Below are 14,281 nucleotides of genomic sequence, written 5' to 3'. Positions count from 1 at the left end.
GTGTTAATGTATGTTTTTTTCTTCACAAACATTAAGTGGATTTATAATTGGTGAACTTTCAGGAGCGCAGAGTTTTCCTTTTTGGTGTATTTGCCTCCAAGGAAAAGGTGCGCGGCTGCAGTGCAAAATATAGTTCACATGCATTCTTGAAGGACCTAAACTTGCTGCGATCTCCAAGGAATTTTTCTGGGGTCGGGACCCTGGGTTCAGGTGGAAGCATGACGACTGCCGGAGTAGCGGAGGCCCCCTGGTGGGCAGCAGAGGCAGACGCAGGTCCTGGGGCAGCAGAAGATAAAGCTTGCACTTGTCCTTGCAGCTGGGTATAGCCGGATTGTAAGTCCTTTACTGCCCGTGTTAGTTCGGCCAGATGCTGGCATAGTTCGTCCATAGGAGAGGGTCCCCGCACAGGCTCAGTCATGGCTGTCCGTTACTGTCACGCCCCTGACGGTAAGAGCCTGATGTGCGGAAGACGGCCTCTCTTGCAGCTCTGACTCCGAGCTCCTGGTAAAGTGGACAGGAGACTCCAAAGTACAAAGTCGCACGAGTGCCTTGCAGGATCGCTGGTGAGTCGCTGAGCTGGAGTTGCTGAGCAGGTAGCGGAGAGGCACAGGTGCAGGTGGTAGTCCCAGGCAGCTGTCAGCGGGTAGAGGAAGTGGTCAAGCCGGGTCATGCACTATCGGATACGTCTAGAACACAGGCGGAAGCCGGAAGCGAGGTCGCGGTGCAGGCTGGGTCGGTATTGGGCTGGCAGCAGAGTAGCAGAATCAGTAGGCGAAAGCAGGGTCCAAAACAAGCCGGGTCGGTGCAGGCGGAGAGCAGGGGTTATCAAAGGCAAGCCGGGTCGGTTCAACGGTACAGGAAACAGGATACAGGTTACTAGGTAGGTTCGCTAAACGCTATAGAACGGACAGCACCTGAGTCCAAGAAGAGGCCAGCCTAAATAGCCTGTCTGGCGCCAAAAACACTCAGAGAGTGCACGCCACGGCGCCCGCTCGTGCACGCGCATGCGCGCACACGGGAGCACGCACACGCGCTAACGGCGCTCCCGTGGAAGCCGAAGACCCAGCTCGACCTCCATGGTCGCCATTTTGGGTGCTGGCATGCCCTTCCTGACAAGGATGTAGCGACTGCCAGTCAGACCCTTCAAGAATTTGGTTGGGAACTGAACCTCCAGAAGTCGGTGTTGGTGCCGACTCAGCGCCTGAAATACCTGGGCTTGATCCTGGACTCCTCAGAGGCAAAGGTTTTTCTCCCTTTAGAAAAAATTACAGGTTCTTCAGGTGGCAGTGAAGCTGTTGGCATCCCCCAGGTGGTCGTCGCTGCGCTTTTGCATGCGAGTCCTGGGTCTCATGGTGGCCTTCGAGGCAGGATCGTATGCTCAATTCCTCACTTGAGTCTTGCAGAAGGAGATCCTGTCCAAGTGGGACAAGTCTTTGTTGTCCCTGGATTGTCAAATCTGGGTGAGCCAACTAGTCAGGACTTCCCTGGTCTGGTGGCCGACATCTCTGGCCCTTCGCCCAGGTTCACACTGTGCTGCGTGAATGAAGCCATGTGAGTTCAGCTGAACTCGCATAATTTCACTCCCGCTGGCAGTCCCGAGTTCGGCTGCGATTTCAGAGACATCTGTGCAGGTTTCTGCAAAGATGTCAATGTAAATCGCGGCCTGAAATCGCAAAAAGTAGTACAGGAACTAGAAAATAGGAACAAAGCCGCGCCATAAACAGTAAACTACATAAATAGTGATTGCCAGAAGTGTATATGTGTCAAGTGCAAATATAAGGGTTAATGAACACAGGACACCCTTGAATCAAAACCAGTCCATATGGTGAGGTTGATAACCAGCTGTTAACACAGGTCTCAAAGTAGGAGATTTCGTCACACAAATTCCCAGGCAAACTTCACACCAACAAAGTGACTGGATACATAAAATTAGTGAACCCTTCACCGGTAATGAGAGGCCACTTACCAGAGGGCAAGCACAAATGAGCAGATGGCTATAGCCCAGCCGCAGTCTTTGGTATTCACAGGATCACTCGGGGACAGATATCAGGAACTGCTCATATGGTATCACCATCCGATATATCCAGTGAGAGAGTAAAAAGGAAATGCACCATAGCGTAACTCCGTATCAAATGGGCGTTTAATAAAACATTAGATGTACTTACAACACATCGAAGTAAAAACAACGCTTAAAATCAATCATAGCCGGCCAGCATACAAGGAGCCCTCCTCCTCTGCCTGGTGACGTCACTGCGCGTCCTCCCAGATTGGTTTAAGTACTTCAATCTTGCTGGAGTTTCCTTTCTCAGGTTTCTGATCGAGATTAGATGAAGAGATTAAAAGTATTAAAGATAAATTGGATCCCTGTAAAGATGGTGATGAGTATAAAGAAAAATCCCTGAATCTCCTGAACCTTCTTGAGAAGGAGGATAAGGAACAAAAGAAGAAAGAGTTCAATAGGGATCTAGAGGATTACCACGGGAATATTGTCTTTAATTGGCAAAAAAACTCTCGGAGGAACAAAGGAAGCAAATTTCCACTGAGATGGAGATTTCCAATTATATAGGAACTAACCCCGCCCCTAATACCCAATTACAAGCTCCTGTAACTCCTAGACACAATTTTCCCAATGTAAGGACAGGAGGGAATCAGGCCAGACAGTCCCCCAGAAGAGGTCAAGGGGGTCCGAGAGGATCATCGTTTAGAGGCCAAGGGCACCCATTGGGAGTCCCTAAAGCGAACTTCCGACCTACGCATAATAATGGGCCATATCAAGGTGTCCCTGGGTATGAAACCTTTCATAACATGGGGATTCAACATCAGGATCCAATACCAAGATCACATGGACAAGGACCACGAGGGAGAGGTTGGGGTCAGAATATCCCTAGGGGGAGGGGATTATATATTGATAATGTAGATAATTGGCATCGAGGCCAGTATGGGGGAGGAGACTATACATCTCCCTCTTATTTTCATCCGGAGTCAAATTCTGTGTGGGAATACAATATACCTAACTCTAACGCCTTTTTTCCCCTTGGTGACAAAAATTGCCCAGATAGCTATCAAGCCCCGGATGTACTCCAGTACCCCACTCCTAGTGGGGGGTCTTGGTTTGCACCACCGGTTTTCCAATCACAAGGGGGTCCAAATGTGTCTGTGGGCATTTCAGCTCCCAATGGTGCCTCAGATTGGTGTTTTCACAGGCCAAATCAGGGTACCAAAAGGCAAGGAGAAAGAGGCGAGAGAATAGAGGGGGGAGGCGACTCAGGGCACTCAAAAGGCAACAAACATAGGGGGTCGGGGCATTTTTAACCTTAGCTCAAAAATTCTGATGGACTCTGAGAATTCCATTCTTGATAAAGGCCTCAAATTTGCGCCACCTAAGAGCCTGAACAAGTTTAACACTTATATGGATATCCATAAGTTCATTAGAAAAATAAACATTAAAAGATATATGATCGGCAATTCATTTGTTAATCATCTTCCCACCAATGGGTATGTTCATTCAGGCTTGACCAATGCCTCTATCTTCAATCCTCCGGGTGGATTGGCATCATCCCTTAAAATTTTCAGGGATGTATTAATTAGAGACCTGGGGGCTATTGAAACAAAGAAGGCCGGACTCAATAAGATAACAACAAAAACCTGGGGAATGCCCAGGGAAAAACCAAGCCTACTTACCGACCAGCTTGCAGAAAACCAATTAACCTGTCTACAGTATGCGTTAAAAACAGGGGTTCGGTCCGCACGCATTTGCAAACGCATGCGTGAGCCACAGAGCCGCGCCAAGGCACCCTGTAATCTGTGGTCCTAACACTAAACAATGAGCGTCCCCACAGTGGAGGCACATGCATTTTAATGGATAGACAGGGGCAGGTGAACTGAAGGGAAGCCACCCCTCCTTTAAAAGGTACAAGAGCACACCAAGCACCCAGCATGTAGCACAATGGCTGCAAAGGTGTTGGTGCACTGATGGACCAATATAAACACCACAGGTGAAGCATAAACATGTCCACTGCCCCCTTCTATAGCTGGCCATAACAGTAAGTAGCATTGGAAGGCTAAAGCAGATAACAACAAAAACCTGGGGAATGCCCAGGGAAAAACCAAGCCTACTTACCGACCAGCTTGCAGAAAACCAATTAACCTGTCTACAGTATGCGTTAAAAACGGGTTCAGACCGCACGCATTTGCAAACGCATGCGTGAGCCACAGAGCCGTGCCAAGGCACCCTGTAATCTGTGGTCCTAACACTAAACAATGAGCGTCCCCACAGTGGAGGCACATGCATTTTAATGGATAGACAGGGGCAGGTGAACTGAAGGGAAGATACCCCTCCTTTAAAGGTACAAGAGCACACCAAGCACCCAGCATGTAGCACAATGGCTGCAAAGGTGTTGGTGCACTGATGGACCAATATAAACACCACAGGTGAAGCATAAACATGTCCACTGCCCCCTTCTATAGCTGGCCATAACAGTAAGTAGCATTGGAAGGCTAAAGCAGATAACAACAAAAACCTGGGGAATGCCCAGGGAAAAACCAAGCCTACTTACTGACCAGCTTGCAGAAAACCAATTAACCTGTCTACAGTATGCGTTAAAAACAGGGGTTCGGTCCGCACGCATTTGCAAACGCATTTCGTGAGCCACAGAGCCGCGCCAAGGCACCCTGTAATCTGTGGTCCTAACACTAAACAATGAGCGTCCCCACAGTGGAGGCACATGCATTTTAATGGATAGACAGGGGCAGGTGAACTAAAGGGAAGCCACCCCTCCTTTAAAGGTACAAGAGCACACCAAGCACCCAGCATGTAGCACAATGGCTGCAAAGGTGTTGGTGCACTGATGGACCAATATAAACACCACAGGTGAAGCATAAACATGTCCACTGCCCCCTTCTATAGCTGGCCATAACAGTAAGTAGCATTGGAAGGCTAAAGCAGATAACAACAAAAACCTGGGGAATGCCCAGGGAAAAATCAAGCCTACTTACCGACCAGCTTGCAGAAAACCAATTAACCTGTCTACAGTATGCGTTAAAAACAGGGGTTCAGACCGCACGCATTTGCAAACGCATGCGTGAGCCACAGAGCCGCGCCAAGGCACCCTGTAATCTGTGGTCCTAACACTAAACAATGAGCGTCCCCACAGTGGAGGCACATGCATTTTAATGGATAGACAGGGGCAGGTGAACTGAAGGGAAGCCACCCCTCCTTTAAAGGTACAAGAGCACACCAAGCACCCAGCATGTAGCACAATGGCTGCAAAGGTGTTGGTGCACTGATGGACCAATATAAACACCACAGGTGAAGCATAAACATGTCCACTGCCCCCTTCTATAGCTGGCCATAACAGTAAGTAGCATTGGAAGGCTAAAGCAGATAACAACAAAAGCCTGGGGAATGCCCAGGGAAAAACCAAGCCTACTTACCGACCAGCTTGCAGAAAACCAATTAACCTCAGACTCAATAAGACCCTCCAGGAAGGGCTAGATTCTCTGTGTAAAAACAAGGAATTGGTGATAAGACCAGCAGATAAGGGGGGGGGGTTGTTATCCTAGATAAGGTTGATTACCTCAAAGAAATGCACAAAATCGTGGATGACACTAGTACCTATACTCTATTATCAAACGACCCCAAAAACAAATTCAAGAGAAATTTGGAGGTGCTTGTAGAGAGGGGTGTTTTTGAAGGAATCCTTTCTCTTAAAGAGAAGCTTTTTTTGATCCCTAAAGCTCCCCGTACCCCAACCATTTATTATTTACCGAAGCTACACAAGAATCCGGTCTGCCCTCCCGGGACGTCCCATAGTGAGTGGAATTGACTCAATTACTTCCCCGGTGGGCAGATATATTGATTTTTACTTACGACCATTAGTTAAAAAAATTCCATCTTATGTAAAAGATTCTAGGCATATCATTATTATTCGTTCTAGCCTTTCCCCCACAGTTAACATGTGGATGGTCATTATAGACGTGACATCTCTATATACCATTATACCCCATGATTTTGTTTTTGAAGCACTTCAGTGCTTTCTTATGAGGGAGTCTGGGCTTCAGTTCAAACAGGGGGAATTTGTGATGGCCTTATTAAAGTTTGCAGCAGCATCCAATTACTTTTGGTTTGATGGCAACTTCTTTAGACAAGACACGGGAGTTGTCATGGGGGCTAAGTATGCCCCCAGCTTGGCCAACTTGTTTATGGCCAAGTGGGAGGAGGATGTCATCTATCCTGATGCTCTTCCTCAGGTGGTCCTTTGGGCCAGGTACATCAATGACATCCTCCTCCTATGGGCCGGTAAACAACATGATCTGGCAGAATACTTTGGGTCCCTTAATAACAATTCCAGAGGGATACAATTGAAGTATGAGGCAAGCCAGACTTGCGTCCACTATCTGGACCTCAAGATAGAGGTTAGGGATGGGATGTTCGCTACATCGATTTATTTTAAGGAGACCGATCGAAACTCCTTCATCCCTACAGATAGTTGCCACCATGAGCCATGGCTCAAAGCGGTTCCCAAGAGTCAGTATCTCCGGCTGAGGAGGAACTGTTTGGATCCTCAGGAGTTCCTTACCCAGACCAGTATACTGACAGACTGCTTCCTTGAAAAGGGATATTCTCATGAATCCCTACAGGGGTGCCTAAATGGGGTTGTAGCCTTAAATAGGGAATACCTCCTTTGCGAGAAGGTTAGGGGTGGGCAGGAACAGTTTGAAGGGGTGTCGTTTATAACTACCTATTCTGTTCAACATAGGGCCATTACCCATTTGGTTAATAAACATTGGCACATTGCTAAGAATGATCCTCTATTAAAATACATCTTGCCCCCTAAGCCTCGGGTAGTTTTTAGGGGCGTGCCGCCTCTAAGAAACCAATTAGCCGTTAATGTTCTGGATCCTCCGAACCCGGGCATAGTTTTTTTTGACCAATTAACAGGCTATTACAGGTGCGGAAGGTGCAGGGTCTGTTCCCTAAATTCCAACACGCAGAGGCGTGTGACTGTTTTCTCTTCTACAGTGACTGGAAAGGAACATAAAATTAGACCTTGCATCACCTGCGTCTCTATGGGTGTGGTGTATCTGCTGCAGTGCCCGTGTGGCCTGCAGTATGTGGGCCGTACCAAAAGGTCCTTTTAGGTCCGAGTGAATGAGCACATTACTAATATCCTTTCTGGATTTAAGAATCATTCTGTCTCTAATCACTATAGGCTTAAACATAAAAAAGATCCATCCAACACCCTTTTTTGGGGAATTGACAAATTTAAACCACATTGGAGAGGGAGCAATCTTGTGAGAGAAATTTTTAAAAATGGAAATGGGATGGATATATTGTTTAAAGACATATACCCCTTATGGGTTAAATATCGAAACTGATGTAAACGCATTAATCAATAATGCATGATATGTTAACCCATTGTGAATGGTGGTTTTTCTAGAAGGCTAAAGCTATATATATTTTATGCCATTATTTTCTCCGATCAATGTATTTTGGGTTTCCCCCTTTTCCCCCCATTTTTTTTCAACTTACCGTACTAAGGTTTTGGGTATGGGCTAAGTGTAGCAACAAAATGGTTCCTCCCCTTGGAATGAGCCCATCTCATTGTCATCTATCCTGTGTATTCACAGGTGCTACTGGATGACGGATCTGATAATTAGATTCATTCATCCTTATATATGTGCCATATTGGCGTTTATTCTAAATTACCCAGGACTATGGTGGCCTAGGGCACTGTCAATTAATGAGGTGCAGGGCCCAACCGTTACCAATAGGGCTGTTAGTCCCTTGTTGGTATGTACGACTACCCATAGGTATCTATAGGTATTTGAGGTTATTATACTATTAAGAACTTTTTATAAAAAAGATCTTTTCAAAATATTTTTTTTTTCGATATTTTTTATTATTTTTAGTGATGCTTAACCAACATCAGTAGAGTGGGTAGGGTAGGGAGTGTGCCCTACCTTTTAGTGATAGCTATTTGGGACATTCTCAAGTAATAATGTAAAAAATATTGTTTTTGTAGGATGACATTTAACTGCATCCTTCTTTTTTTGGTTTTTGGTCCTGACTGTTTTCCCTGTCTGGTTTCCAAGGCGTTTCTCGCTTGGTGTCCTAGATGGTGGTAGAGAGCAGTTGGAATGGCGGAGTGCAACGACGGGCGGCTTGTGCCAGGCTGTCCTGTTTAGCATTCCTGCCTGACCATGAAATGTAGATCCAAGTACCTTATCTCTGCCGGTTAGGATGGCAGATTCTATCAGGTCACATTTAATCTTAATGCCCAATGGCATAGTTTCACGATCTCTAGTATTGCCTCACTTAAGATGGCGTCCGTGGTCGCCAATACTACAAATGTTATAACCAGGCCTATTTTTATCTGTTAGACATTGTGCACCGAATGAGGGTGATACCACTATTAGGTTTTTAGGTAGTTTTATTGCCTAGGGGTGTAGCGCCGCACCGCCTATTACTGGCAAGTTGACCACAATTAAGATGCCATTTTTGCTGCTATTGCTCCCCTTTCACAATGAGGTGCAGCCCTTTATAATTGGTGAATCACTGCTATGCCGTACCCCCATTGAAAACGTCCTGTTGATGACGAAACGCGTAAAAAAAAGTGGGAGGACACGCAGTGACGTCACCACACAGAGGAGGAGGGCTCCTTGTATGCCGGCCGGCTATGATTGATTTTAAACATTGTTTTTACTTTGATGTGTTGTAAGTACATCTAATGTTTTATTAAACGCCCATTTGATACAAAGTTACGCTATGGTGCATTTCCTTTTTACTCTCTCACTGGATATATCGGATGGTGACACCATATGTGCGGTTCCTGATATCTGTCCCCGAGTGATTCTGTTAATACCAAAGGCCGCGGCTGGGCTATAGCTATCTGCTCATTTGTGCATGCCCTCTGGTAAGCGGCCTCTCATTACCGGTGAAGGGTTCACTAATTTTATGTATCCAGTCACTTTGGTGGTGTGAAGTTTGCCTGGGAATTTGTGTGACGAAATCTCCTACTTTGAGACCTATGTTAACAGCTGGTTATCAACCTCACCATATGGACTGGTTTTGATTCAAGGGTGTCCTGTGTTCGTTAACCCTTATATTTGGACTTGACACATATACACTTCTGGCAATCACTATTTATGTAGTTTACTGTTTATGGTGCGGCTTTGTTCCTATTTTCTATGTCATTTTGTGTATCGCACGCCAGCTGCAGCCTCTTACTGAATGTTTAGTTTAAATTTAGTTTAATTTATTGTTTACACTAGCGCGTTTTTTTTCCCCACAGTACAGGAACTAATTTTTGAAATCGGTGCAGTGCCGCAGATGCGGCGTCGCACCGATTAGGACGGTGCCATTGCCGGCAAATGCCGCCGATTTGAGATGCGATTTGACATCTCAAATCGCATCTCAAATTGTACCAGTGTGAACCAGGCCTATAGTCCGGAAAGTCGTTCCTTCCTTTTCACTGGACGGTGATCACGATGGATGCCAGCCTGACCGGTTGGGGGGTGTTTGGGGGGGTCCAGTCGACTCAAGGTCACTGGACACAGGAAGAATCCCGCCTGCCGATCAATGTACTGGAACTTCGGGCAATCAGGCAGTGCCTCTCCACATGGTCACAGAGTCTACAGGGGCGTCCAGTCAGGATGCAGTCGGACAACGCCGCGGCGTATGTCAACCATCAAGGAGGAACAGCATCGGAGGTCACTCACATCCTGCGGTGGGCAGAAAGGAGCGTGCCGGCTCTATCGGCCGTATACATTCCGGGCGTAGAAAACTGTCAGGCGGACTACCTAAGTCGCCAGATGGACCAAAGAGAATGGTCGCTACAACTGGACGTGTTTCAACTCCTTTGCCTAAAATAGGCAACGCCAGACATGGATCTCCTGGCTTCTCGACTCAATTGGAAGGTATTGAGGTTTGTGGCCAGGTCAAAAGATCCCTGGGTGGATGGAACGGACACGGTGGCCCCATGGGGACAGTATTGGCTGATCTATGCTTTTCCCCCACTGAAACGTCTTCCTCGTCTGCTCCGCAGAGTGGAGACCGAGGGGACTCCGGTAATCCTCATTGCCCCAGATTGGCCTTGGCATCCCTGGTACGCCGACCTGGTGCGCCTGGTGGCGGATGCCCCTTGGTGACTGCTGATGTGGGAGGACCTTCTTTTGCAAGGTCCCATACTTCATCCTGCTTTACAGTCCCTGGCTTTAATGGCATGGCTATTGAAAGCCAGGTACTAAGGGACAGAGGCCTGTCGGATTCAGTAATTCGCACGATGCTGAGGGCACGGAAGTCATCTTCTCGGAACATCTATCATCGCACGTGGAAGGCCTACAGCTCACTCTCTAATTAATTCCAAAAGGGAAGTTTGACAGATGGCGCTGCCTCTTAAATTCTATAAGCCAAGGTGGTTTGGGTGATGGTGAAAAGACAACTACTGTCTTTTTACCTGCCCCTAGCTGCCCATGTAAAAGAGACCTTAGTCTTTGCAGGGCTTTACTCTACTGATAATACTTACGTTGTCAGGACTTGGTTTATCTTATGTTGACTTTATTGTATCTCTTGTATGTATGGAAAATGTTTAATAACTTTAAAAAATAAAAACCCACAGGCCATGACCTAGGCAGGCAAAACAGAGTTCCTGGAGTAACTGATCAATAAGGGTCTTTGGAGTACCTGTGCCACCTTGTTTTCCTATCCCTTCCATCACTGATCAATAACTGGTACATTATTTTCTGCAGACAGTCTATGCATTGGATTGCCCACTAGCAACTGCTAAAGCCATTCAAGGTCTGTGTGCTGTGTTTTATGAGACCTATCCTGATCCTGTCCGTGTGGTGTCTGTGGGAATTCCTGTGGAGGACCTTCTGGGTGACCCCTCAAGTCCAGCTGGTTCAGTCACGTCGGTGGAGTTCTGTGGAGGAACGTAAGTGGCTTTTGTATCAGGCTGCCCTAACTCAGGATGGGACATTTCCAATATTCCTGTACAAACCCTCCCCCCCTTACCTCCCAGCTCCCATGATCAGAATTGATAGGAAGCACAAAGGGAACAATGAGTAACCAATCTAAATGTTTCAGTCCATATTTAAGACCCTGAGCACACAGCATGGAGTATGGGGTTTATGGGTTTGAGGTTCACAGGCAATACATAAAGCCTGTATATAGAACAAACTTTTTACATCCAACTCTAGTGATCGTATGCAACATTTCCTTTATACCAGGTAACACCAGTATTTTTTTTTTTTAAATGAGCTTAAGTGTGCGACATCAGTGGCTGGAAGTTTGGTTCTTGTAGTTATGGAAAATTGTATCCCAACCACCAGTGTTCTCCTTCCAGGCATCTCCAAAACTCTGGCCATGTTGGAACATTCGTCATTGTCACTGAAGAAGCTATTGCTAAAGGAATACGCAGGATAGTGGCAGTTACTGGGGCTGAGGCACAGAAGGTGAGTTGGCACAGATCGCTAGTGGCAGTAAATAACAACACAACACAACATAAGATCACACTGACTGTTATTGTTCATCACAGGCTGTGCGCAGACTGGAGGTCCTGAAAGCTGCACTTGACCAGCTGGAGGCCAAGGTGAAGCAGCAGACGTCGCCCAACAAGGATGTGCAGAAGGAAATAGCAGATCTCAGTGAGGTATAATAGTTTTATGACCTGCAGTGCCCCCATCTCGGTACCCTCAGCCCTTCTGTCCTATCACCTCCCAGCCTCCATCCGCTGGAACTTTCACTCTTTGGTCTCCTCCAACCTCTTCTGGAACTCGCTTCTCTCTCCTCCTTGCCCTCTCTCCTCACTCTCTGCTGGAACGCTCACTCTCTTCTTCACACACTGCTTCTGTCATCTTTCACCCTCTTTTGGGACTTTCGCTCTCTGTCCTCATCAGACTCTCACCCTCTGTCCTTTCCCAGACTCTGGCCACTGCTGTCATCTCTCAGTGGCAGAAGGATGAGCTCCGGGAACATCTGAAAACCTTGAAGAAAACCATGGATGACCTTGACCGTGCCGGCAAAGCAGATATCCAGAAACAGAGGAGGAAAATATGTAAACTAAATTTCGTTTTTTTGCAGACATGAGATGGCAGTACTTCTATGACAAAGCCTGGTGTACAAGAACACCCAAGTAATAAGTCTGGCATACAGTTCATGCACAGCCTAGTAAGGAAACAGTCAGCTTGCTTCCTTAATATGCCTTAATATCGTTCTTTGCCCTTCAGGTTTTGGAGAAGACAAAACAGCTGATAGAGGAGAACCCCAACCAACTGCTTCTCATCCTGGAGATGGAGAGCGGAGAATCCGCCAAGGTCAGTACTTCTCTCCTTTTGTTTATTGAGCAGCTTTTAAGGTATCGCAGAGCCCTGATTATTGTGTTCTCTCCTCTCAGGTAACAAAATAAATCTCTGAAACTGCTGAAGTCTCAGTCTCCCAAGACTGCCGCCATAATTTTTCAGTGTGGATAGTCAAGCCAGAAAAATCACCTGCCTCTGCCAGGTTCCTCAGGTAAGTGTCCACCTGGTGTGGCCTTTACCAGGGCTACACCTTTTAACTGTTTTCTCATTGGTTTAAATTGAAAGGAAAAGCAATAGGTCAACTTTAATGCAGACCTACAGAGATTTATATTTGCATTTCTTTCTGCACTGCTTAGTTCAGCTGCTGGGGGTGGAAGAAATGCCATGTGCAAGGTATAAATTGCCAGTCACAGCTCTGGTCTGGGCTTTGGGTCATCTTTGTGATCGCTCTGATTGGCTCAGCGCTGTTCCATGCTTCCCCTCCCAGCCAGAAGTATTACCAGCAAGTTACTCATCCACCTAGAACTGAAATATTTCAGGGCAGACTGACCCTTAGGCCTCTTTCACACGGAGCGGACCGTTTTGGTGTCCGCTCCGTGTGTGTCCGTCGGCTCAGCGGGGATCATCCGTAATCCCCGCTGAGCTGTCGGCGGACAGGGCGGTCCCCGCACACTGTGCAGAGACCGCCCTGTCTTTCCTCCGCTCTCCCCTATGGGAAATCGGATGAAGACGGACCGTCTGTCCGTCTTCATCCGATCCGTTCCGCCGGACGGAAGAAAAATAGGGTTTTCTTCCGTCCGAAAAACCAGATCCCGACGGACGCGGATGGTTGCGGACGTTAGCAGATGCTCCATCCGCTAACGGACGCGATCCCATAGGGATGCATTACAAGTCTGTAAACGGACTTGTAATAAACGGACGAACGGTCCGCCAATGTGAAAGGGGCCTTACTTTCCTGAGCAGTAATTGAACACAGGAGACAAAAGCATGACGTACAATAAAATTATTAGAGTCTTTAATGTGGTGATCGTCTCTGATCTGCAGGAAACCGCTGACAAAGGTCTGAAGGCCAACGAATGGGTGGCACAAGTGTCTGAACTGATAGACAGGAAGGGAGGTGGAAAAGACACATGTGCTCAGGCCACGGGGAAGAATACCTCTCGTCTGTCTGAGGTGCTCAGACTGGCCAAAGACGTTGCCAAACTAAAGCTGGAATTCATGAAGAACTGAGAGAGACGTGTGACTTATCCCCATTCTGCCAGCGACAACAGGCAGGCTGCTTGTCATTCCGTCTGGGAGAAGTCGGGAATCAGCATAGTGTTATGATGTCACTTCCCGCCCCGTAAATGTTTTCATCTCGTCCCCATCTTCATCCCTCGCTGCCTGTCCCCTCCACTCTAATTTGTCCAGACTAACAAGACTATGTGCGTTTTCACTGGAGCACCTGGGACCTAGCTGCTAACCCTCCATGTGTGCTTCAAAAGGGATCTCTAGTCATAGAAGGATTAAACATTGGGGTCCTCCACCTTTCTATGTAACCTGTGTCTGCTTCTTTTAGCTACAGGGGGGCTGATCATGTCCCATAATGTTCACCACTCATAGCATGTAGTGCGCCGTTCATTGTTACAGAATTATTGTACGGCCGAGGAAAATAAAAAGTTGCAGAATGAAAAGATTTGACTCGTGTGCTGGTGTGTGGTGTTTGGTGTTTTTTTTATTTTGATATTATGAAGTACAGACATGTATAATCGTAAAATGAATATTGGCATATAGTACATCCCCATACAAAGTGTTTGGCATAGCTTAGAGATATTACCATTTAAAATCCAATTAGGGCGACGATCTATGAAATGTTGATCCTTTAATTGCCAGTTCGATGTCCTATGCCTCACCCGGTCAGATATACGCCAGTTTCATAATGCGAGAACTGTTCTGGTATATGAATGTTATATTGGTGGAGATTCAGTAAGACATTTAGGGC

General features: G+C 46.8%; 1 protein-coding gene across 1 annotated transcript; it reads left to right on the top strand.

Annotated features, from left to right (window-relative positions):
- Positions 1–218: 218 nt before the first annotated feature.
- Positions 219–13,975, top strand: LOC120946202 (alanine--tRNA ligase, cytoplasmic-like). Its single transcript, XM_040361023.1, has 8 exons — positions 219–320; positions 10,750–10,934; positions 11,346–11,454; positions 11,538–11,651; positions 11,924–12,040; positions 12,226–12,315; positions 12,396–12,511; positions 13,345–13,975. The coding sequence occupies exons 1-7, from the start codon at positions 219–221 to the stop codon at positions 12,405–12,407; spliced, it is 729 nt and encodes a 242-aa protein (XP_040216957.1). The 3' UTR covers positions 12,408–12,511; positions 13,345–13,975.
- Positions 13,976–14,281: the final 306 nt, after the last annotated feature.

The sequence above is a fragment of the Rana temporaria genome, chromosome 7 (genome assembly GCF_905171775.1).
Source record: "Rana temporaria chromosome 7, aRanTem1.1, whole genome shotgun sequence".
Taxonomy (NCBI): Eukaryota; Metazoa; Chordata; class Amphibia; order Anura; family Ranidae; genus Rana; species Rana temporaria.
Note: the sequence above shows the minus strand (reverse complement) of the source record. Positions and strands in the feature narration are given on the sequence as shown.

Coding starts and splice junctions, on each gene's coding strand:
- LOC120946202 (XM_040361023.1), top strand. CDS start 219: ATGACGACTGCCGGAGTAGCGGAGGCCCCCTGGTGGGCAGCAGAGGCA. Junction 10,935..11,345: donor GTGGAGTTCTGTGGAGGAAC/GTAAGTGGCTTT, acceptor TTCTCCTTCCAG/GCATCTCCAAAACTCTGGCC. Junction 11,652..11,923: donor AAATAGCAGATCTCAGTGAG/GTATAATAGTTT, acceptor GTCCTTTCCCAG/ACTCTGGCCACTGCTGTCAT.